The 24,947-nt window shown below is 43.6% G+C and overlaps 1 protein-coding gene across 1 annotated transcript; it reads left to right on the top strand.

The window, feature by feature from the left end:
• Positions 1 to 1,040: 1,040 nt before the first annotated feature.
• Positions 1,041 to 9,228, top strand: LOC141022190 (receptor-like protein EIX1). Its single transcript, XM_073498386.1, has 8 exons — positions 1,041 to 1,393; positions 2,127 to 2,154; positions 2,394 to 2,452; positions 3,229 to 3,294; positions 4,558 to 4,625; positions 4,958 to 5,004; positions 5,348 to 5,512; positions 7,771 to 9,228. Exons 1-8 carry the CDS (start codon positions 1,041 to 1,043, stop codon positions 9,226 to 9,228), a joined length of 2,244 nt encoding a protein of 747 aa, XP_073354487.1.
• The last annotated feature ends 15,719 nt before the right edge of the window (positions 9,229 to 24,947 follow it).

Raw genomic sequence — 24,947 nt, 5'->3', positions numbered from 1 at the left:
TACAATGCTCGCATGGCTTAATGCTCTCCCTAGACATTTCCAAAAAAAAAGGGTGCTAGGCATCTAAGAAAGAATACTGGAGCCAAAACCAAAAATAAAAGGATATTATCTAACAAAATAAAACAAACAAAGGGCGGCAAATAGGTAGATTAAGTACATTTCTGTGTGTATATTAACCTATCCTTCACAGAGAGACATTGAAAGACATTTGGTGTGTGGATAAGTACATTAAGTACATTTGTGTGTGTATTTGGCACGGAGTTTTGGCGCTATATATGTCACCGTATGGAATAAAGGTGCCATATATGCGATTTGTCGCTAACATGGGGAGAAAGTAGTAACGGTGTATGGTGGATTGACTGCTTTTAATGTAAGTGCTAATTCTATTTCCAATACATCAGATTGCTTAACATTTAGCATGTTGCAGTGGACGACTCACGTGGCTCTTCAAAACCTTTGAGATTATTGCACATTTGTGTTTAATGGTTTCTTCATGGGAGCCATTGAGGAGTACTGAGATTCATAGAACAAAACTACAGAAGACAACCTGGAAGTATGTCCTTATTTAAATATTTTGTTTTATCAGGAACACTTAACTCTTACTGTTCTATTTTGTTCAGTCTTTTTATCTGTTATCCTATATATAAAAATCAGTCAATAAAGGTTTGTCGTTTCGAAAAACAATTATAGCTAAATATATAAAGAAGAGTAGTGTGGATTTTGTGTACTTCATTTGGTTTACACTATATATTTTCTCTCATTTGGAACCAGTTCAAAGGGTATGAAAAAATGAATGTTTTAAGTCTGTACTAAATACGAAAGTATATGCGTACAAAATTTCGTGCAAAAATATGGTCGTCGGCGGTGAGGCGAGTCGTCGGATCCCGCACGTGCGGATTGTTTTAGTTTTAGGTTCTAGGATCCTAGTAGCTTAGGTTTTTGGATCGTTCGCCGTCTTGGCTTTGGCGGCGGCGACGACGATGCTAAATAAAGAAGCTCGAGATTCTTCTCCGGAGAGGCAATCGTCTCTATGGTCGGTGATGGATTCGGGAACGAGTCTGTTCAAGCGGGGATATTGTGGCGACGGCGGCATCCTCTTGGTGGACCTGTGTCATCGGGCACCGCCATTGCGACGGCGTTTGCTCCCACGTCGGGGCGGAGCTTGTGAGGTAGTCCAGGAGCGGATGCAAATTGTGGTCTGCATCGACGACGTCTGCAAGACGGAGCATGTAGTGCTAGGCTCGTGGTTCGTGGATGGAAGGTATGGTTTCCTCCTTCAGCGTTTTAGTCGTGGTGGGGTGCCAGACCTGGAGTTCGATGGCATGTTGGGGGTGTTGCCCCAGTCTGATTCGTTCAACGGCAATGACTTCACCTTTGGTGAGCCACCTTGGAGGTTCTCAAAGCTGCATATCAGCGACAGAGCCGCGTCGAGCTCGGGCGAGGAGATGATCCGTCATTTTTTTCTTTTGGTGGTTGTTGTGGTGGTGCCGGAGGCGGGCGACGGGCGTTGGTGTCAAGCTCAGAGACGTTATGCTATATTTTCAGTTTTATCATGTCGGTCTCTTTTTGCGCGCGTGGGTGGGGGGGGGGGATATCATGTCGGTCTTTACATGACTTGTATCTTTACGATATGAATGAGACATGTATTACCATGCAAAAAAAATATACCGTGTATATTTTGGCAAAAAAAGATACAACATAATAATAATATACAAATAACAAAACGGAAACACTAACGCCCACACGTGTGGGCGTTTGCATCTCGCCCACACGCGTGGATCCGCGTCCATTTGTTAGCGCACGAATCTTGGCATGTTTCTAGTGCCATGTAGGACTGAGCTGGTGTGTGGGCATTCATCCGGTCGCCTACACGGCCGTTTCACCACACGGGGGGGCCGGTGAGTGGGCGTTCAGCAGTTCGCCCACACGCCACTTTCCACTCACGCACAAGGGCTGGTGTGTGGGCATTTGCCATCTCGCCCACACGCCCGTCTCCTCTCCCACACCCAAAGCTGCCAGTTGCCATGTGTTTTGCAGTGTACATGGCAACTACCCTAGTATGCTTGTAAGCAGATGGCAACTCTCTTTTTTTTACCCGAACATGTTAGTTGCCATGTGTTTTGCAGGGTACACGGCAACTGCCCTAGTGTGCTTGTAAGCAGATGTCAACTCTCTCTTTACCCGAAACATTTTATTTTGCCATGTCTCTTTGTAGCGCTACATGGCAACTGCCTAGTGTTAGTAGGTGGCAAATCCTAAGGTTTTCAAATCATGACAACTGTAGTAAACCAGACCATACATGGCAACTGCCTAGTATTAGTAGGTGGCAACCCCTAAAGTTTTCAAATCATGGCAACTATAGTAAATCAGACCATACATGGCAACAACTGCAGTTGTCCAAAATGGCATCTGACACTTCAGCTGAGATGGCAACTGCAGTTGAGCAACCATGGTAACTATAGTTGTCCGACATGGCAACTGTAGTTTAGCGACATGGCAACTGCAGTTAAACGGACATTGAAGAGGGTCCAGACCATGGCAACTGCGGAGACGCGTGGTGACTGTCACGCGGGGCGTGCGGGACCGTGAGGTAGGTGGCTGAGAGAGGTTATCCTTTTTGCCCACACGTAGACGTGTGAGAGGGACCGCGAGAGAAAAAAAAGTTGTGTGGGCGCTAGTTGTTTTGCCCACACGTAGGCGTGTGGGTTGTTCCTCTTAGACACCACACAAAACGTGTGGGCAGACCCCTTAACGCTCACACATGTGACAGTTATCGTCGTCCTAACAAAATGGTACAGTCCAAGTAGTCCATAACCACCCCTATTCATACCCAAGGCCAAATAGGTACTAAATTTGGAAAGAAATAAAGGGCAATCAATCCATTCGCGCGTAGGGGCCAAATGTACTAACTTTGGAAAGAAATAAAGCGTGATTAATCCATGCCAATATCCAATCAATCTTTATATCACTTAATAGCTCCTCCATATATGTGCATCAAGCTGACGCTATATATATGCTAGCATCCGGCCATTAGTTTCAACCAAAACCAGCCTGCCAACAATCGCTGAAACCGTACTCGTCTACCTAGCATCATGGAGAAGTGCACGATGCGCGTCCAGGCAATATTGTTCCTTCTCGTATGCTTTGCTATCTATTCAGAATGTAAGTGGCACAGACGCAGCACCTTCTTCTCTTGTTTATGTAATTCGGTGATTTTCTTAATTATAGGTTGTCTGATTACCCGAACCCTGGCGACGGAACGATTAATATACCGTGTGATCGTATGGTTATATGGTAATAGTATATATTTCTTGGCATTTTCACAGGTCGGTGAATAGGCGTGCAACCTGACTACCAACACGGGTGCTATGGTTCTGCAACGTGCTATAGCTGCCGCCCCTATGATATTTGCTACCCGACAATGGAAATTTGCAAAGCCCACTGCCCACCTCCACACGCAACCACCTCCTCCGCATTTCCTCATTAGCTTGAAGAATGTACTGGATGTGTGTTTTCTCATGATGAAAGAAGAGCTTTGAATAAATAAGAGACAATAATATGTGTTTACTTTGTACTTGTTGGAAAATTTCTTGGGAATATTTAGGACGTCTCGCTGATTGTTTCTTGGGAACTCAACCCATCAGTGATTATTTCCATATACTATAACTTACCATCCTCTCTCCAACCTCTTCACCAATTCTCCCCCAAATTCTCCGCTGCCACCACACGTTTGAGCGCGACGAATTGCTAGCCCCGTGCGATAACTTATCTGTTTGGAGGTGGCGTTGCCGCTCCAAACATCTTCCCGCTGTCCACATTCAGATTTATGTATTTGTAAAGGTTTCCAAAGTATTTGCACAGAGTTCTTTTACAGTGCAGGCATGAAGCGACACGCTGCTAGCGTAGCGGTTTTGATGTTCACAAAAACAACTCCTTTTTTCTTTCTGTGGATCACACACTGAGCGTATTTGGTATTTGGATATTATACTTATCAATGACCTGGTCAACCCTCTTAATTAATCATTAGACGAAACTAAGAAACAGGAAAGGGTTGATAAATGATTAAGAAAAAACTCGGCTTGGTAGTTCTTGTTTTTCTGTACCTTTTCTAATAAGAAGTTCATCCACAGGCTACAGGTTCTATCTACCTTTAAGCTGAATTGATGTCTCGTTGAGAGTACAATAGTAAGGTACATGGAAGGACATGTATATTACAAAAACATCTCACAGTTTCTAAAGGAAAACATTTTCCTAATTTTCCGGGAAATAGAAAGATTCTCCCTGCTGGTTGGTTTATAAAGCATCTGTTGGGATAAGAGGTCCATTCCTTATACCTACTATTCAGAAAGAACTGCTCCCCTTTTTGAAGTGCAGTAGTTTGATTGCACTAATTATGCATCAGTCTGAATAAAACTGAAGATCAACCATGGAAGTTCAGAGTAATTCCCTATATACCTGAAAGATCTGCAAAAATCCCCACTATCTCAGTGACAAGTTCTGTACCGTTCAGGATCACATGTAACATTTTGTGGACAGAGCACATATGTATATTTGTAGGTGTAGCGACTTTGTTCGCCTAGTAGGTGGCTTCGAGTTGATCCCTGTGATCATGTTGTCAGACTCTGGTAAATAATTATTAAAGATGACTGTGTGCATCATGCCGATGCAGAGACCGGGGGTAATCCTTCTTTTCGAAGAAAAAAATGATAACATGTAAGATTGTGGTATACAAAGCAGAAAGTAGTCGCTACTCTCGGGTGTACTACACATTATGGCATCTATAGTTTATTTTGCACATCTTTTTGCACTGTTTAGACAACTGCAGATAAATTAGGTATCTAGTTTCTGTGGAACTTGAAAAAATGCATTATGGTAACACGCACAAGAGCATGCATCATGCATGTTAACCTTACCTGTACACAGTATGCTAATATCTTCTTCTTTCGCTTCAGTTTAGGCATGGTGGGGAAAGTATCCGGTGTTCCCAACCTTGGAGTACTCCCGGTGCTTCAATGTCAAAAAAATATTTTTAAATGTTTTCAAAAATTCCAGAAAAAAGTATGAGTATTCATAAGGAATGCCACTACAACTCCTAAAAATTTCAGGTCCAAACTTGAAATGCACATTTAGAAATAAAAAAGACAAATCCAGACTTGAATAGTGTCAATGTTGCTTTTGTCTTTTCCTTTACACTATTTATGCTATATTTCACATTTTTGTTTCTCAATGTGCGTTTCGAATTTGGACCTAAAATTTTTAGGGGTTGTAATGACATTCCTTCTAAACATTCACAATTTTTTTTGGAATTTTTTGAAACACTTAAAAATATATATTTTTTACATTGAAGCACCGGGAGTACCCCATGGTTGGGAGCACCCGATACTTTCCCAGACCTGGTGGCCTGCGACAGAGATGGGGTCTGAGGGAGCTGATTGTCGGGAAGGATGATGAGCTTCTCCAGACTGACACCAAGGCGATTGCTAGGGCTGATCTCACTGAAATTTGTGTTCAGGTATAATTTGTATGATAATTGCTGCTACTGTATTTCTATGGACATACACTTGAGGTGTGTTTTCAGGTTAGATCCTTCTGATCTACGCTACTCTTCATCGGCGACGGTTGCTATTATGATGCGCTAGTCCTATGAGGCCTTAGCATGACAAGTTCCCGACTGTCTACTACAACAAGTTTTGCCCCGGCTTCGGCAAGGGAGGGGCGATGACGGCAACGCGCCTTCGGCTTGCTTCATTGCTTGTAGTCGTCGCTAGGTGGTCTACGAATCTGGATGTAATTTTTACTATTTCTGATGTTCATTGTACTGCCATGATTAAAGATGAATAGATCAGAAGTTTTCTCGCAAAAAAAAACATATAATGCCACAGCTGAACTCAACATAGTTTGGCATGGGCATGGACGTGGTCATTCCCCGAATTCACGGCATGAGATGTAGCCGTGTGTGATTGTTTGTCCCTCGGGAGTTCAATCAAGATTTGGCGAGCTTCGCCACCACCCAACAGTTGGTCTGTGGAATCTTTTAGAGTTAAATACATTACAGGTGTCCTAACTTGTCAGGCGCGATCAGTTTGATGCCTAAACTTGAAAAATACACAAAAACGGTGTCGTAACTTGTCTGGGCGTTCAAATACGGTGCCTCTGAACGTATGCCGCTGTATTGAGTGCCCGCAAAAAATACCAGAAAGCGAGCGTGCAGGGAATATGAACATGAAACATCCTCACCGCCTCACAATCGAGCGGACCAGGCGGCCACGGTCTGGTTTGCGCTTAATTATCAGCATGCAGTTTATATAGATGATTGCACGTATCTCTCTGCTTATGCTTTCACTGGAGTAATTTTCTTTTTACTTATTTCCAAGTATTATCTTGTTTTTCTTCGAGTGAAGTTTCTGTTTAGTTTTCATGATACATAAATTTTTCAGATGGAAAAAATAAAATAATTATCAATATGACATTATTGTTTATTTATCTCTATTCTATAGCCATTATTTTGTACTTTGAAGAGATAAACATGAACTTTTTCTAAAATTGATGTGGAATTAAAAAGTTGAACGTATATTAAAAACACGGTGAACATTTTTTGAAATACACGTTCACGTTCATGTTCATTTTTCATTTTCATATTATTTTAGAAAATGCTCACCGTGTTTTTTGAAAATGTTGAATGCATATTAAAAAATATTGTGTATTATTATTCTTAACATATTATTTAATATTATTGCATATTGATAATTATTTTATTTTTTCATATGGGAAAATTTATGTATCATGAAAATTAAACAGAAACTTCACTCGGAAAAAAATAAGAAGCGGTACTTCAAAAATACTGTAGAAAACCTGTGCAAAGCGATACGTGGAATCGTGCATATAAGTTGCTAGCTAGCAGTTAAATGTAAACCAAGTTGTGGCCTCTTGGTCCGCTTGTTTGTTAAGCAACCAACAGGTCTTTTTTTCAAATTCCCTTCATGCCAACTTGTGTTTATATTTTTGTGAGAATTAATTAAAGTACAGGCGCGTTCCGTAAGAAAAAACAGCGTGCGTCTGATGCCCGTAACGATTTTTCCAAGAATTAACTGAAGTCTAGGGGCATTTATGTAAAAAAAACTACACGCACAGCTCACGACGTGCCCGTAGCCATCATGTGGCCCGGCCACACGCTGACATGCCATATGGACACTTGATACGGCGGCATACATCCAGATGCACCATATTTGAACGTCTAGACAAGTTACAACACCATATCTGTGTATTTTTCAAGTTTAGGCACCAAACTAACCGCGCCGAACTAGTTAGAGCACCTATAGTGTATTTAACTCAATCTTTTATGCGCTGGGTCAGTCAACTAATATGGACTCTTTACCGTTCCCGTCTGAGTCAGGCTGACCCGGTGGATGGGACATTTCGCTGTTACTACAGCGTGCCGATCCAGCGGGCGTAGCGCGCAGGGTGGTTTGACACTGACACGGCCACACGCGTGGAACGAACGTACTCTGCTGGCTCCTTAAATCAAGGCGTGCATGGCCGAGGCTACTACACAATACGTACTTACCCACTGGTCCACTCCCCAAAATGGCCAGGGCAAGGCCGCCGATCCAAGCTACGGCGATCCTCCTGGCGACGTGGTGCCTCGTCTTCCTCCGGAGCTCGTCAGCCCCAGCCGTGCCTGCACTCCGGCCACCGCCACCACCATCAGCACCGGGAGCGGGAGGCATCCTCTGCATCCCCCGCGAGCGAGATGCGCTTCTCGCCTTCAAGGCCGGCCTCACCGATCCGACCAACTACCTTTCGTCATGGCGGGCCGAGGAGGACTGCTGCCGGTGGATGGGCGTCGGGTGCAGCAACCAGACCGGCCACGTCATCAAGCTCCAGGTCAACAGCTACAACTATGGTACGCTTGTGGAGGGAAACATAGGAGGTGAGATAAACCCCTCTTTGCTCAATCTCCGACATCTGAAGCACCTAGACCTCTCATCCAACTACTTCGGTGGGAGATCCATTCCTGAATTCATCGGTGGCCTCCGGAGCCTGACTCATCTCGACCTCAGTGATTCGTTCTTTGGTGGGCGAATCCCTCCCCACCTTGGGAACCTTTCAAATCTAGTCAGTCTGGACCTCTCGAGTCAACTACCGGGTTGTTACTCACCTGATCTTTCATGGATGTCGCGATTGCGGAAGCTACAGTACCTCATCATGTCCGCGGTGAACCTTAGTGCTTCCATCGACTGGACCCATACTGTCAACATGCTTCCCTCTCTGGTAATCCTTGACCTAGCATTTTGTGGGCTTCGGAACATTATGCCTCCACCGTTGCACTCCAACCTTACATCACTAGAGGTCCTCTGTCTCGAGTCCAACCCCTTTAACTCATCCTTGGGAGCCCACCACTTGGTTTGGGATCTACCGATGCTTCGACATTTAAGTATGTATGACTGCAGAATCCAAGGTCCTATACCTGCTGCAGTTGGAAACATGACCTCCATTCAACACATGATTCTGATGGGAAACAACTTCATGGGCATGGTGCCATCAACATTCAAGAAACTCAAAAGACTAAAAGTGCTCATGCTATCAAAAAACTCCATTAGCGGAAGCACAGAAGATCTATTTCATAGACTGCCAGCATATGGGTTACAGGAGTTGTACTTGGATTACAACAATCTGACTGGGGGCCTTCCAAATCGACTAGAGGATTTTAGTAGCTTGACCACACTTTGGCTCAATAATAACGATCTATCCGGAGAGATACAAGTTGGTATACGGAAACTTACAAAACTGAAGGAGTTACTGGTGAACTCAAACAACCTGCTTGGTACACTTACCGAACACCATTTCACAAATCTGAGTAGCCTACAGGTCTTGTGGATCTCTGATAATTCCTTAACTATACTGGTCAACAACACATGGAACGCTCCATTCAAATTAACTTCAGGAGGCTTTAGATCTTGCATCCTAGTGCCCCAATTTCCAATATGGGTTGTCAGGTCAAGAATCAACACTCTTCACTACAGGAATCAGCTTCTTTGCCATCTGCCATGGCGGACGGCAAAGACACGGACGGAGCTTTGCCGTCAGCCGCGGACGGCAAACAGCTCCGGCAAAGACAGGGTCGGCAAACACCTTATTTGCCGTCTGCTTTTTGCAGCGGACGGCAAAGAGGCCTTTGTCGTAAGTGGCGGACGGCAAAGAAGGTGTACGGCAAATAGTAGGTGTTAGCCACGTTAGGTGCTAACGGAGGTAACAGAGGCTTTGCCGTCCGCCAAACTAATGTTTTGCCGTCTGCCAAACTAATGTTTTGTCGTCTGCCAAACTAATGTTTTGCCGTCTGCCGATTAATAACAGATGGCAAAAAATGTCCATCTACACGTTTATTAAAATCAGAGACATCAAAGGATTTTGTTTATTAAAATATAGTGAACCAGCAGCCCAAGTGCACCACAGTATCCATATAAGCTTTGTTCCAACAATCGACGACAAATGAACAAATTTCACAATACCAAACTAGTCTATTTACACATAATAGATTTGCATCTGCTCCATCTACACAAAATTACTCCATTTACATGAACAGCGTGGTGACCCGGATGAACAAGTGCCTGGCGAACGTGAGCTCGCTCCTCATCCTCGCAACCGCCCCGGCCTCGACGTCCAGATCGATGGCGGTCCTTGCTCTTCCGGGAGCTCAGCCGTCGGTGCTGCTGCTGCCATCGGGGGCGACGGGGCACGGCTTCCGCTGGGAGCGACGGGCGACGGGGCACGGAGGCCGCCGAGGGGACGAGCGAGGGGGCCGGGCCGGGGCCGGCGGGCGAGATGGCGGCCAGCGAGGCCGGGGCCGGCGGGCGAGATGGCGGCCAGCGAGGCCGGGGCCGACCGGCGAGATGGCGGCCAGCGAGGTGGGGGCCGGCCGGTGAGGTGGTGGCGAGCGCCGGCGGGCCTACGGGGGCGACGGGGGAAGTGGTCGGGGGCGACGGAGCTGGGGGTGAAGGCGGAAGTGGCCGCGGCCGGCAGGCGATGTGGTGGCCGGCGAGGACGGGGCCGGGGCGGTGGCGGGTGGTGGCGGGTAGGTGAGATCGGGAGCAGGGAGGGAGATGAGAGAGAGACGTGGTGAGGTGGGTGAGATCGGGAGCAGGAAGAGAGATGAGAGAGAAGTGGTGGGTGGGTGAGACCGATCGATAAGGCAGGCAGTGGGGGCGTGGGGCGCGCGGGTGTTGCCGTGGGGGCGCGTGCATCGTGGGTGTGTGGGGTATGCGTCCGACAGAACGTGTGTCTGAGATCTTGCCAACTCATCGATCCAGGTGATTGATCCGCGAGCTGTGCTTTCTGTTTGTCGTGAGTGTTTCTTTGCCGTCTGCCTTTGGAACCTTTGCCGTCCGCTTCAGCCAGCCCGTCTGGATTAACCAGCCGCAGGGTCCAGTGGGGCCCAGTTGGGCTCTTTGCCGTCTGCCTTCTGTAGCTTTGCCGTCCGCTAGCCGACGGCAAAGAAATGGCAGATGGCAAATAATATATTTGCCATCAGTTAGTTTTTTGTCGTCTGCTTTTTGAAAGCAGACGGCAAAGACCCTCTTTGTCGTCTGCTAGCAGACGACAAAGAATAAGCTGATGGCAAATTCCTTGATTCCTGTAGTGCTTGATCTTTCAAACACAGGTATACATGATTCTATACCTGTTGAGTTTTGGACTGCGACACGCCATGCTCGGGCCTTGGATTTGTCGGGAAATCAGATTGTCGGGAGGCTTCCCACAAATTTTCAGTTTGGTGGATTAGAACTTATGTTGGATATCAGTTCTAACCAACTTGTTGGCCCAATTCCAGAACTCTCAAAGAACCTAATCTACTTAGACCTCTCTAGGAACAATCTATCAGGTTCACTTCCGTCAAATATTGGAGCACCGAAGCTAGAAATACTAGTGTTGTTCAAAAATTATTTTTCTGGGACCATTCCATGCTCCCTGTTTGAGTTGTCCTCGTGTCCCGAAAACTTCAAGTATCACCGTGCTTAACTTGAACAGTAACAATCTTTCAGGGGGATTCCCATCGTCTTTTCAGATGTGCAAAGGGCTAAAATTCCTTGATATCGCAAACAATAAATTTTCTGGGGGCTTACCGACATGGATTGATTCAAAGTTACCATACTTGCAGTTTTTGCGATTGCACTCGAACATGTTCTTTGGTAGGATCCCTGCTGAACTCTCAATGTTGAAGCATCTTCAGTATTTAGACATTGCAAGCAACAATTTATCACGGAACATACCACCTTCACTTGGCAATCTCTTTGGTATGGCTCAAACTCCAAACCAACAAGATGTCCTTTTCTATCACTACAAGAAATATGTCAACTTGTGACCTTGACTATTGGTCACTGAAAGGTCATTGTTTTTTATTTGCGACCTTTTTGTGACCAAAAACAGAAGGTCAAAAGCTAGCAGTCGTAAACTGAAATTAACGACCTTCTCTGTGAGAAGGTCGTAGACATTTACGACCAAAACAGAACGTCGTAGAACCCATGACCTTTTGTTTTGGTCACTGGCTGTCTGCCCAGGCCATGTCGGATCCGACGTGGCAATCTGACGTGGCAAAACTACGACCAATTGAAAAGGTCACTAACAACAATCAGCCCGGTCCGATTGAGTGTTTTACATGGGCCTAGCCCATTAATTCAGCCTTTAACATATGTTTTTTCCTGTCAATTTACGCTAGCTACATGGGCCAAGCCCAGCAATTCGGCCTTTTTGGTTTCTAAGACACAGAACTTTACGGTCCATTTCTTTTTGGGCCTCAGCCTTTTAAAAGTTGACTTCTTTTTTGGGCCTCAGCCTTTTTGCATGATATTCACGTTTTGGGCCTTGGCCTCTACCAATAAGTAAGTCCAACTCATCAACTTTCTATTTCTCACATTTTCACAGTACACAAATGACAAATATTTCAAATGAAACGGAACTATATACTTGAAATGATAGCCAAAATTAGCCTATTACAATCTTTACATAGTGTTCATACAACCAGACCAGTACAGAATACAATGTAACTAGCTATGAAGTACAACCAGAACACAAGGCATATTGATAGATAACCACCACGCTTCATTGTCTTCCTCTTTCAAATTCCAAGAAACAAATCACCTAGCATTAGAAGGATCACGCATCAGAAGCATATAAAATCTTTCAACCATCAATATAGTTTGCTTATAAGAAAACATATGGTCTGATTTTAAAATCCATAAGAAACACTTGACCCAAGAGATGCAACTACCCGAATGCTTCATTCAAGATTTAACACAGTAACTCTATAGGCAGAAAGTAAACTGAAGGCAACCTCTTTGCACATCACTTATTTATGAACGGAGGGAGTGATATTCAGCTTCCGCAGTCGAAGGAGACCCGTAAACTCATTGCGCACAGTTGCAAAAACACATCATGCAACAGCAATACGGCATCAGTGTGTGTGTGTGTGTGTGCGCCGCGGTTACCTACATATCCTACTAAGCGAAGCCGGCAGTCAGGTTGTTGGTCTTGTACTTGTCGAACTAACAATCTATGGATTTTGCAGTCTAAATGAGATCAGTATAAACTAATTGCACACAATTGCAGCAGCGCCATCGAACCAACGGACGAACAAACCGACCCAGTGAGACCAAGAAGGAAAACAAGCAGATCAGATGGGAGGGGGTGGTTACCATCCTGGCGTGCTCGCCCTTCTCCTGGATGGCATCATCCTTGAGCACCCTCTTCATCTGCCCAACCACAGAGACGGAGAGAAAAAATGTCAGGAATGCATCGCGTTGATCCAGGCACGAAGAAGAGAACAGAAAGAAAGAAATAAATAAATAAAGAAAAATCACTAGTATTATGTCTAAAAAATCACTAGCTAGCATGTTGCATTACTAGTTTGCCAATTATCCACACCACAAAAACAACGTGAATCGAACCACAACAACAAATCAAATCCGGGGCTCACATGAGGACTAAGACGGCGCTCAGGGGGCGCTTGGGCTTGTTGGAGTCTTTCTTGGGCTTGCTCTTCTTCACCACAAGTCTGCATCGCCACAGAAACAATAGCAGCAAATATCAACCAATGCACATACTTTTACCACAAGGCAGCATAACCATAAGACAACACCATATACTTGTTGTGCGGGCATATATAGTAAATCAACATTGTATCTTGCAAGTCAACAGTTATCACAGAGAACAAGATACCATAAGATGAATGATGGCACTCAATTTCTAATCTCACATAGATAAAATTCACTGCCATAATAACAGTACATCTTCACTTGGATATATCTGTAAGTCCAGTTGGTTCTCATAAGCAAGTGTTCTCAGGTTTGCCTTAACATGATAGGTTAACTTATACTTAACTGTGAGCAAACAGTACATAACAAAATCATGGATTTTATTTCAAGTAACCAAGAGACTAATTAATGTATTACTGCCTGATACTGTCGACCAGAAAAGCATAAGCAACAAACAATATCATACATATCAATGGATTCACTCAGTAGAAACAAGGTGACAAACTAATGTTCCAGGGAGGTAGTTTTATATAATAAAAACAAACTAGGCACCTGCATAATCACATGGCGGTAGTTTGAGATAATAAAAACTAATGTTCCACGCATAGTCTTAGCGCTCCAACAAAGAATCAACTAAAATTACTTTCAAGCAAACAGGTTGTACATCGATCAGGTTGTAAAGGACAAAAAATGGATACATGCAAGCAGGTTTTTAATCGACAAAAAATATAGAACATTCTACATCTACAAGTAGATACAAGCTGGATTTGATCAAGACTTATAGAGGGGTAAAAAAGTTGCATGTTTCAGAGCCAGGACAACAATCCAATCTTTATTAGGAAAGAAAACATGTCTGTTAGCAGCAGGCTCTCTTCGATTGTTCAACTCAATTGGGTGGTTTTGATCAAATATTATCGATGCAACACTTGGCATCACTAAACTACAAGTCCAAAGCATCATAAGCACTAGACAGAAATCACCATGGCTGGAGCAGAAAAAGAGAGGAGCGGTTGCTTACCAGCTATGCTATGCTGGAGCAGAAAAAGAGTTACTGGAGTGGGAGGCCTGCGAGTGGAAGAAGAATCATTGCATGGTGGCGTGTCTCTGTCTTGCACCTGCGCGTGTTAGAAAGTGCACCCATCAGGGAACCAAGCATATACATGACATGCCGAAAGAATAAATACCATGGCAGCAATGAAATTAAACACCAACTGCCAACAGTACTACTGCTGTCACACTTGTTTGGATCATCACAAACCAACTAGTATAGCAGTTGGCACACGAAAGTAGCAGCAGTACATGCACCTTCTAGGTTCACATTGCACTTTCTTTTCAGGTTTGCAACAAAAGGAAGAAAGAAAGAAACAACATTCTCAGACGCACTAAGACACGAACTTGACAGCATAATATTCCCAGTCAGCCACTTAACTGGATCAATTCCCACCAAGCAAGACACAACTAAAGTAAATAGGAATACATAATGTGGATTACACAACTAAAGTCAATTTTTAGTGGAACACATAATGTGGATTACATCTTGTTTGGTTATTAAATACTAAACAGTAAGTTATATATAAATCTCACACAGATATGACCATGAACTGATTCAAAGAGGACTAATTTACTCTAAAAGCTCATTTTTAGCCCCTTACACTTCTCAAACATAACCACTACCTGGAGCATCAATAAACACAAGCTAGCCTCTGAGAATATCAACATTTGCAGCAACAACTGAAATGCTAGCCCTTTCACAATGCCACAGAACCTCACCATTTACAATCACTAACACTATAAGAAACATGTTAATACATGACGTATTTCTCATGACGTTCTCAGAACTCGTCACCGATGATGACGGTTTTCTACCATCCGTCATTCAAAACGTCATGGACCAGTAGGATGTGATTGCCCCTTTATGATGCGCCGTCACAAAAATCGTCACAAATCAACTTACTTAGCCAAGCCTATTGTTTTTTATGCATCATCCAGACTGTCATGGATGACTTCTACTGATGTTTCGTGTTTGGCATGTAGCTTGGCCCATATGTCAGTTGAATGTAGTCAACAGTATATATACTGACAATAAATAAATAAAAAACGGATGCGCCAGCAATTTTAAGAGCGCGCGTGGACGTGCCAAATTTTAAGTCGCTGACGCGGGCGGTGGCAAAAATTTCGAGCTAGCCTATTTAACCCAAAGTCCACACCCATCTAACCCTAACCCCCGTTGTCTCCTCCGTTCCCTCAGCCGCCACAACCGCCGATCTCGATTCAGGCGATTCCGGCGGCCATCGCCGGCGCGGAGCACACCACCGAGCTTGCCTCGCTCGGATCCATCATCCCCTCCAGCAAATTTCCCCTCTCGACCTCTACCGCTCGCCCAAAATCCACACCCATGCTAGGGTTTCGGCCTCCGGCACCGGCTTCGACGTCAGCGCATTTTCGGCGGTCTCCGGCGGCTCTTCTCCGTCGTCTACTGGGCGTCGTTGCCTTCTAATGGTCCACCTCGAGCAAGGCGGAATGGAGGACCTCCTCCCGCAGGATCCACGGATGCGGTGCATCTTGCAGCAGCCGGTCCGGGACGAGGGCGGGCGCGGCGGCCTTGTCCTGCTCAACGATGGTGGCAGAGAACACCGGTGGGCCATTTTGTCCTCGACCTCGAAGGAGGAGCGCCAGTACAGCACAAGCACGCCCCACCCCTGTACCCCCTTCTCCCATCCAGTGGTGTACAGGATGCCCACCCTTGTCCTCCGCTCCTAGCGTGGTGAGCTTCTCACCTCTCACCTGTCCCCCCTTTACCCCCAAATCTGATGATACTTGCAATTTGAAATTCTGAATACAAATCGTGTTTCTGTTAAGTTTGGAGGTGGATTCAATTGCTGAGATGAACATGTGAGCTTGTTTAGTTGCTGATTGTTTTGTGAATCTAACTCTCTTGCACTGTTACCCATATTTTAATCACGGCAAACTAATGCTATTCCACATAATATGATATGGTTATTTTTTCTAACATCCACTGTACTTCATGTTGCTTTGGTACTGATCTTTTGGGACTTAATTTTTAAGCTTCAGCTTGTTAGATATAAATTCAGTTGCGACTTTGTATCTTGCCAGAATGGACTTGTATGTAGTCAGGGGCAGATCCAATATTGGTCATGGCTGTACAGATGTACACCCAAAATTCTCTGCAAAAAAATCGTATGTATAAGTGTGTGACAAAAATTGTAGTGTACATGCTTGAGATACTATGCAGTAGCCCACTTGTGGCAAACAAGGTAATAGCCCACTGGCCGCATCAGATGTGATGGATTCGTGCAGTGCCATGCTTGCCGCCACTGGTGGGGATGCTGTGGAACAAACTGGTCACATGGTGGGGATCGATGAGCGGCGCGGCGGCCGCCGCCGAGGTCGTTAACGCCGAGCAGGGGATCACGGGGCACATCTCGCTCTTGTTCCAGCTGCCAACAATCTCGATCTCCAACCCTAAGGGTGATTAGGTGAACCCCCTCCAAAGTTCTAATATGAAGTTGCATTTGTTGACCTGTACATGTGTAGCTTCTGTTTGGATTTAGAGAAATATAGCTTTGTACATGTCATTGTCTTGATCTGATTGATTTCATTAGTCGACCTTCGAACTGAATGATAGAATGAGGCCACTATCTTTGAACTGTAGGCAATAGAGCATTCAGAAAACAAGGGAAAGGCCATTGATTTGAAAACTTTATATTGCCATGAATCAATTGGTTTCACTGTTAGGGTGAAAAAATAATTTGAAAACCCAAGTTCAATTCCTGGATCTACCACTTTATCTATTTATTAACTGAAACACCATCTAATTATTAACTGAAAATAGCTATATATTTGGATCTCATAAGAAACACATAAATATCAAGAAACCACACACATTGTAAGAATGTGCAAGTTGTTTATCTGGATTATGTATCATTCTAAGTAAACATATATATGTAGTGTAGTATCCATCTGTTAGTTTGTTCGATTTTGTGGATACATACATATTAAAAGTAAAATAATGCATATGTGGATTTCAAGTAAGTTTTGACATGTTTAACTTGCATGGATCTAAAAATTGTAGTTAGCCATTTCTGCGGTTATGTTGATGTTACAAATACCAGCAACTTGCAGGGCCCTGCTTGGTGAAGCCGCAACTCACACATCATATCGTTTTTTATGGTCTTCTCTGATCAGTTCATGTGTTGAGAGCTGCAAAATTGAATTAATCTTCTCTAACATAATGCTGAAAAAGCCCTTTTAATGCTACAGGAATAGCTCCAGAGTTGACAATAATCTTTAGCCTAGTGAGGTAAGGTAGAAGTAGGGCTAACTGGATGATTAGCTTGGTGCATGAAGAAAAAAGACCTGATATATGCTAAATCATTCATATATGTAGGTTTGATTGTCTTAAAAATATATGTAGGTCACTGTAATCGTATTTTTGTATTGAAAAGGGAGATAAAGTACTACTTGATAAGTATGCCAGAACTAACAAATTGCTAAGTGTTCAATAAAATACAAGACTGAATTGCTAATTGTTGATTTCTTTTATACACTTATAAAACATTATTCTTGGAAAACCAGAATCATGGTGAAATACCAAGTTACCATGTTTTTTAATCTCTCCATTGATTATGTTTTAGAGTGTGTTTTGTACGTCCTGGGTGCTAAACGGATGATAGGATAAAAGCTTCTTATGGTCAGTTCAACAATTATTTGCTGGATAAAATCTAACAATTGTTGTTAAATAAAACACAACTGAATGGATATTAATTTAGTTTCTTCACATGAAAAAAACAAAAGAGTTTTCTATCTTCATTCAAAAGAATTTGTTATTTTGGACAACCATTAGATCATTAATTTCTTTGTCGAAGACTTCGTAGGTGACACTTTTGTTCAGGCTTGGACGAACGTTATACCATGTACAAGTAACATGTTTTTTTCACTCAGATTAATGTGTATTCTCACAGTCATCACTTTTGCCCATATTTTAGGCTAGACTAGCTAGGATGTAGTAATAAAAGCTTCTTATGGTCAATTGTATGATGGTTTCCTTGGATATGATCTGAATAGTTGTGCCATTCCAAGTTAATTCATAGCATACTGCAGTGTGATACCACACAATATTTGTTGTATCTATAGTCAGTCTCTATTTTTATGTGTATAATATACATAAAGAACTGACTTCTACTTGATCCAATCCTTTATTACAAGTAATATCTTACAAATGTCCTTTCAGCTACATTGTTTTTAAGCCACATAGATCTTTTTCCCGTGGAATATCATATAGGACACATTCCGTTAAGACAATCATTATGGAATTGGTAACATGTGGTAAGTTACTTCTAGATCAACCTACTGGCTATAATATTTTATACCTGACATATTTTTCATCACGTGGCAGATATTGTATTATGGGAGTGTTTTCAGCAACAAAGACATGGTTGACGACTTAGGCATGGGCAAGCGGATCTCTTGCCAGAAGTGTGAGATGACCCCGGGCTGGCTGTGGAGTATTATAGTGTTCTCTTGAGAACTACTTGTAAAATTAACATTTTTGGGTCTTTTATTTTTGCTCCTATATATGCGTAATAGATGTGCTTATGTAATTTTGTTTTTTATTGACATGAACATACATTTCTGTCAAGTTCTTAAATTTTCATGGGCCAAGAGAAACGAGTGATTGGTGTGGGCCTTACTTGAAATTAATGGGCTTAAATTTTAATTGTGTTGATTACAATATATGGGCTGCCACACCTGGACTGCGCTGAAATTTAGTGGGCCAAAATTTTAGATGGGCTGCCATGTCAGATCCATGTCAGATGATGACATGGCAGGCAAGTTAACGCCGTTATGTGCATGTCAGGTGAGTGCCATCCATGACAGACAAAAACTGTCATGGTCCATGACGGTTTCAGATGATCTGTCATATAGTGTATAGTGATCAAATTATGACGCGATATACATGACGGATTTGGAATCCGTCATGCATGCCCTTCTATGATAGTTTTGCATAGGTCTGTGACGGATTGTATCTGTCATGTATTAACAGAATTCTTGTAGTGTAACAAGCCAGCGGCAAATAATCAGAGGGTCATGCAGTAGAAATGTACATTGAGTTACCTGAGCAGAGAGCCGGTGGCAGCGACCAAGCGTGAACGAAGCGGGAAGTGATGTCTTCGCGCGGCGGCTCAACCAGGTCATAGACCTCGCACCCCACAACCTTGCGGGCACACACGTCGACGCCGATCAGGTGCTCATCCTAGAAGAAGCAGACCATGTCGGGTTGGTGAGATGGATGAGCTGTTGGCAGCTCACGCAGGACGATGACAAGAACCTACAGACCGCGAAGGCAACAAGGTCAGAGAAGGAGCCCAGCAGAGCAACAATCGAATGAAGCAGGACATCCGGTAGGTCTGCCCAACCTTGATGTCCAGACATGGCGAGGACGCAACACACAACAGCCCTTTCTTGCGTTCTGCAGGTTGCAGCTTCCCTTGAGGCGTGAATATATATGGTATATCTTCCCTCATGACCCTACAGAGACAGCAGCAGAAGACATGAACAAATAACTCTGAGCAAAATGTGATGACACAAGAATCATGACAGTGCTAAAAAGATCGATACTTCTACATAGAACATAAAATCAATGAAATTGTCACGAAGTATCATTCTTAAAATAACTGAAACTAATATTAAAAAAATTAAGAGTGCTCAATCATGCGTACATACCACGCATTCAGTGCAAATGTCAATGATATCTGTACAACACGCATTAAACAGAGCAGCAAAAAACAAAGCCCGGTCTTATTTCACCATCACGGAATTTTCAGTAGAGCCAGCGGCTGCTTCCAGCCATGCTTTTCACCGGTGTCCAAATCAACCGAGGTTTAGACTAATCGCCAGGCAATAATGGCACTACGTACGGCTGTACTGTCAGCAACAGTATACCAAAACAGAGGAGAAGACGCATTGACCAGACTACATGTACTGTCAGTTGGTAATTAACTAACCAAACCATGCTACCTGCTGCCCGTAGTAGCCCCATCTAGCCATCGTGATCGATCTGTTGGTAGTGGGATAGCTCTCTCACGCCAAGCAGCACGCATCAACGATTTACTGGGCACATCGGCCCAGCAAAATCAAACCAGACCAATCAGCGGGTACAGGATCGGGAGGGGGAGGGCGGCAGGCACTACAAGAAATATGTCAACTAGTGACCTTCTGTCAGTGACCCTGGAAGAATTGGTCATAGATCTATGACCATTTCAGACCAATTGGTCAAAAGCTGTTCGGGGGGTCCAAACCCTAAACTATAACGACCATTTTGGTCAGAAAGGTCGTAATTTCGTTACACAAAATGGTCATAAAGCACATAGCACTGGTCCGCTGCCTTATTTCTAGCTGATCATGACCAATATAGATGGTCATAACCTTGTAAATTGTGGTGGGTTGCTATGACTAGGCGCCACCTCATCAGTTTTGCCTATGTGTCATGTCCATGTGGCAGTTTTTGCTCTAGGTTGTGAAGCAACATATATTTCTGTCATTCCCAAAATTCCCGAAAAATCTCATAAATTCTTTGGGTCATATCTTCATCAAATATGTAAAAAAACATTCCTTGCCTAGCTCAAAAATAATTCAAAAATATTCATTTCCCTATTCTGTTCAGAAAAACACTTTGTGAAGGAAGTACCACTTTGGCATGTCCAAATGGTATCCATTTTCTACAGTGCTTTCCTATGCCCAAATAACCATCCTCCACCAAATGCCAGCTCAATCCATTCATTATTTTGAGCCCAGCTTCAACATTCGTATTTATGTCTAGTGTGGTACTTTGCAAAGCAAGTACCACCTAGGCTCCTCCTTTTGAGCTGAAAATTTGTGAAGACGATCTTATTAGTAACTGATCATCCTCAGCCAAAACTCACGCCCATTAGCCATGTGCATTTCCCGTACCGCTAATCAAACACTTGGTTGCTTATTCATGTTTGAGCATCGATCGGTCTCCTTGTGAGAATCTTATGTTGTGATTTTCTTCCTAGCACCTACCTGGGGAGTGCCCAACCCACTAGACATGCCTAAGCCGCCCAGAACACATGGCAACGCCACGGTCACGCGGTGACCATGCGGCGGGCATGCGACTTTGCGCGCTTTAGAGTTGGGGCCCTCGGCCACCGTCCAAACCTCGACATATCGCCACCAAACCATGTATTTATGATTAAATAGGTACTTATGTAACTAGAAATGATTTTTGGAAAAAATAAATAGCAAACTATGAGGCAGCCGCAGTTCAAATTTGACCCGCTTCCTACTGATCGGCGGGAATTTGTCTTTTTCACCAGAGGTGGATCAAAACTTTAGACACCCAACCATTTTGTCAATTGTGCATTAAATATGGCCTAGTATTTTATAAAATTGATTTGGTCTAATTTTGCAACAAATATATGGTAGGTCCTTCACAAAAAAAACTCATTTCAAGCACTCGGAAAATGGAAAATGAATTTTCCGTGCAAAGAAAATGAAAACTCCCTTAGGCAACATTGTTTTGAATTCCAAGATGCACCCTTGTGCACAATATGAGATCATTTGAACAAACTATGCCATGACTGTGGCCATAAGATTGGTCATTTGGCTTGAAAGCCATGAATCTTCACGCATGATAGCTCATTTTTGAGAACAATTTTTTTAAAATAATTTCCGTATTACAAGTTTATTATTTTTCTGGCAAACTTGGTCACATATAATGACACAATGCGAAGGTTTTCCAATTTTTTGATTTTTTTGAATTTTTTATGCCCGTTTAAAAATGCGGTCAAAACGGCGGGCTTGACCATTCCTAGCTAGTGGTTGAATCTTGGAAAACTTTTGATGTTTCTCTGATTAAATAGATACTTATGTACCTAGAAATGATTTTTGGAAAAAATAAAGATCAAACTATGGGGCAGGTGCAGTTCAAATTTGACCCGCTTCCTGCTGAATCGGTGGGAATTTGTCTTGGTGGATCAAAACTTTTTACACCCAACCATTTTATCAATTGTGCATTAAATATGTCCTAGTATTTTAGAAAATTGATTTGTTCCAATTTTGCAACAAATATATGGTAGGTCCTTCAAAAAAACTCATTTCGGGCACTCGGAAAATGGAAAATGAATTTTCCGTGCAAAGAAAATGAGAACTCCCTTAGGCAACATTGTTTGGAATTCCAAGATGCACCCTTGTGCACAATATGAGATCATTTGAACAAACTATGCCATGAATGTGGCCATAAGATTGATCATTTGGCTTAAAAACCATGAATCTTCACGCATGATAGTTCATTTTTGAGAATACTTTTTAAAAATAATTTCCGTATTACAAGTTTATTATTTTTCCTGCAAACTTGGTCACATATAATGACACAATGCGAAGGTTTTCCAATTTTTTGATTTTTTTTAATTTTTTATGCCCGTTTCAAAATGCGGTCAAAACGACAGGCTTGGCTGTTCCTAGCTAGTGGTTGAATCTTGGAAAAAATTTGATGTTTCTCTAATTAAATAGATACTTATGGACCTAGAAATGATTTTTGGAAAAAATAAAGATCAAACTATGAGGCGGCTGCAGTTCAAATTTGACCCGCTTCCTACTAAATCGGTGGGAATTTGTCTTTTTCACCAGAGGTGGAGCAAAACTTTTTACACCCAACCATTTTGTCAATTGTGCATTAAATATGGCCTAGTATTTTAGAAAATTGATTTGGTCCAATTTTGCAACAAACATATGGTACGTCCTTCACAAAAAAACTCATTTCGGGCACTCGGAAAATGGAAAATGAATTCTCCGTGCAAAGACAATGAAAACTCCCTTAGGAAACATTGTTTGGAATTCCAAGATGCGCCCTTGTGCATAATATGAGATCATTTGAACAAACTATGCCATGAATGTGGCCATAAGATTGATCATTTGGCTTGAAAGTCCTGAATCTTCACGCATGATAGCTCCTTTCTGAGAACACTTTTTAAAAATAACTGCCGTATTACAAGTTTATTATTTTTTCTGGAAACTTGGTCACATATAATGACACAATGCGAAGGTTTTTCAAATTTTTTATTTTTTTTTAATTTTTTATGCCCGTTTCAAAATGCGGTCAAAACGGCGGGAATCACCGTTCCTAGCTGGTTGTTGAATCTTGGAATTTTTTGGTGTTTCTCTGATTAAATAGATACTTATCTACTTAGAAATGATTTTTGGAAAAAATAAAGAGCAAACTACGAGGTAGCTACAGTTAAAATACACCCGCTTACACCTGAATCGGCGGAAATTTGTCTTTTTCACCAGAGGTGGATCAAAACTTTTGACACCCAACCATTTGGTCAATTGTGCATTAAATATGGCCTAGTATTTTAGAAAAATGATTTGGTCTAATTTTGCAACAATTATTTGGTAGGTCCTTCACAAAAAAACTCATTTTGGGCACTCGAAAAACGGAAATGATTTTTTTTGCGCAATGAAGAAGAAAACCTCCAAATCAACATTGTTTGTCATCCCAAGATACACACATGTGCACATTATTGGTTAATTTTAACAAACTATAAGAAGGTAATATGTTGAATGTTACTCGAAATAAGAGGGTAAAAAATATAAGAGAAAGAAAAGAAAAAAAACCAAATTACGTAGGCTTAATCCTGATTGGTGGAGTCAGTTGTGGCATGGCTCGCTGACATGGCGAACATCCGTCCATCCATACATCCATCCATCTGTCCATCCTTCCGTCCATCCATCCCACCACCGCGAACCCCACCCAACCCCTCTCTCCTGCGCAAACCCCACCCCTCTCCCCTCTCTCTTGCGCGAACCCTAGCTTCCTCCCTTGCCGCCGCCACCTCCAGCCCCCGATCCCCGTGACCAGCACACCAACGTCCGGCGAGATCCCGGCAACGCAGCAGCTGCCCTCCCCGCTGCGGCTCGGGGGCAGGCAGCAGCAGCCCCTCCCGCTGCCCAGGCTGGTAGCAGCCCCTCCCGTCGCCCTCCCCGATCCAGATCCCTCGCCGCCACCCACCCCTCCCCTCACCGCCACCCACCTCCACCACATCTCCCCTCCCCACCTCGATGCAGAACTCCCCCGTCCCCTCGATGCGGAGCTCGCCGCCGTCCATGGCCTCCCCCACGCCCTCCTCCTCTCGCCCCTCCCCTTCCCTCACCAGAAGGGAGAGAAGAACCCGAGGGAGGGAGATCCAATGCGATCCAGCCTCGGTCTCCGCTGCCTCGGCCTCACACCTCGCCGAAGCAGCTCCGCCGTCGACCGAAGTCCCGCGGGTCGACGTGTTCCCCCGCTCTTCTTCCTCCCTCTGTTTGTGTCTCCCTTTTTTTCTCTCAAGTCTCAATCCCCTCTGTACTTCTCTGTGCAAGGAGGCCGCCATGGACGCCTGAGATCCTCCGCTCCGACCCACACCCCGGCGGCCTTGCCAACGTCGTTGCCGTGGTGAGCCGCAACCTCGATGGAGGTCCGGCTTCCGGATCCGAGCCGCAGACACCCACCCGTCGTTTTCGTGCTTCCGCTCCTGCTCCGTCGTTCTCACGCTACCATCTTGACTCCTTCCCGCACGCACGAGCAGCAGGAAGATGCAGTTCTTCGTCAAGACCTCACAGGTGCGCTGCCGGCCCTTGATGATTGTTTGAGCAACCTTGATCGAGTTTTGCAGAGATGCGAAGACACTAGTCTCGTCCTGAATTGGGAAAAGTGTCACTTTATGGTTAATGAAGGCATCGTCTTGGGGCACAAGATCTCCGAGAGAGGTATTGAAGTTGATAAAGCCAAAGTTGATGCTATTGAAAAGATGCCATGTCCCAAGGACATAAAAGGTATAAGAAGTTTCCTTGGTCATGCTGGCTTTTATAGGAGGTTCATTAAGGACTTTTCTAAAATCTCTA

This window comes from Aegilops tauschii, chromosome 5 (assembly GCF_002575655.3).
Source record: "Aegilops tauschii subsp. strangulata cultivar AL8/78 chromosome 5, Aet v6.0, whole genome shotgun sequence".
In the NCBI taxonomy this organism is placed as follows: Eukaryota; Viridiplantae; Streptophyta; class Magnoliopsida; order Poales; family Poaceae; genus Aegilops; species Aegilops tauschii.
The sequence above is the reverse complement of the archived record's forward strand: the minus strand, read 5'-3'. Positions and strand labels throughout refer to the sequence as shown.

Coding starts and splice junctions, on each gene's coding strand:
- LOC141022190 (XM_073498386.1), top strand. CDS start 1,041: ATGGATTCGGGAACGAGTCTGTTCAAGCGGGGATATTGTGGCGACGGC. Junction 4,626..4,957: donor GATCATGTTGTCAGACTCTG/GTAAATAATTAT, acceptor GCTTCAGTTTAG/GCATGGTGGGGAAAGTATCC. Junction 5,005..5,347: donor CCAACCTTGGAGTACTCCCG/GTGCTTCAATGT, acceptor TTTACATTGAAG/CACCGGGAGTACCCCATGGT.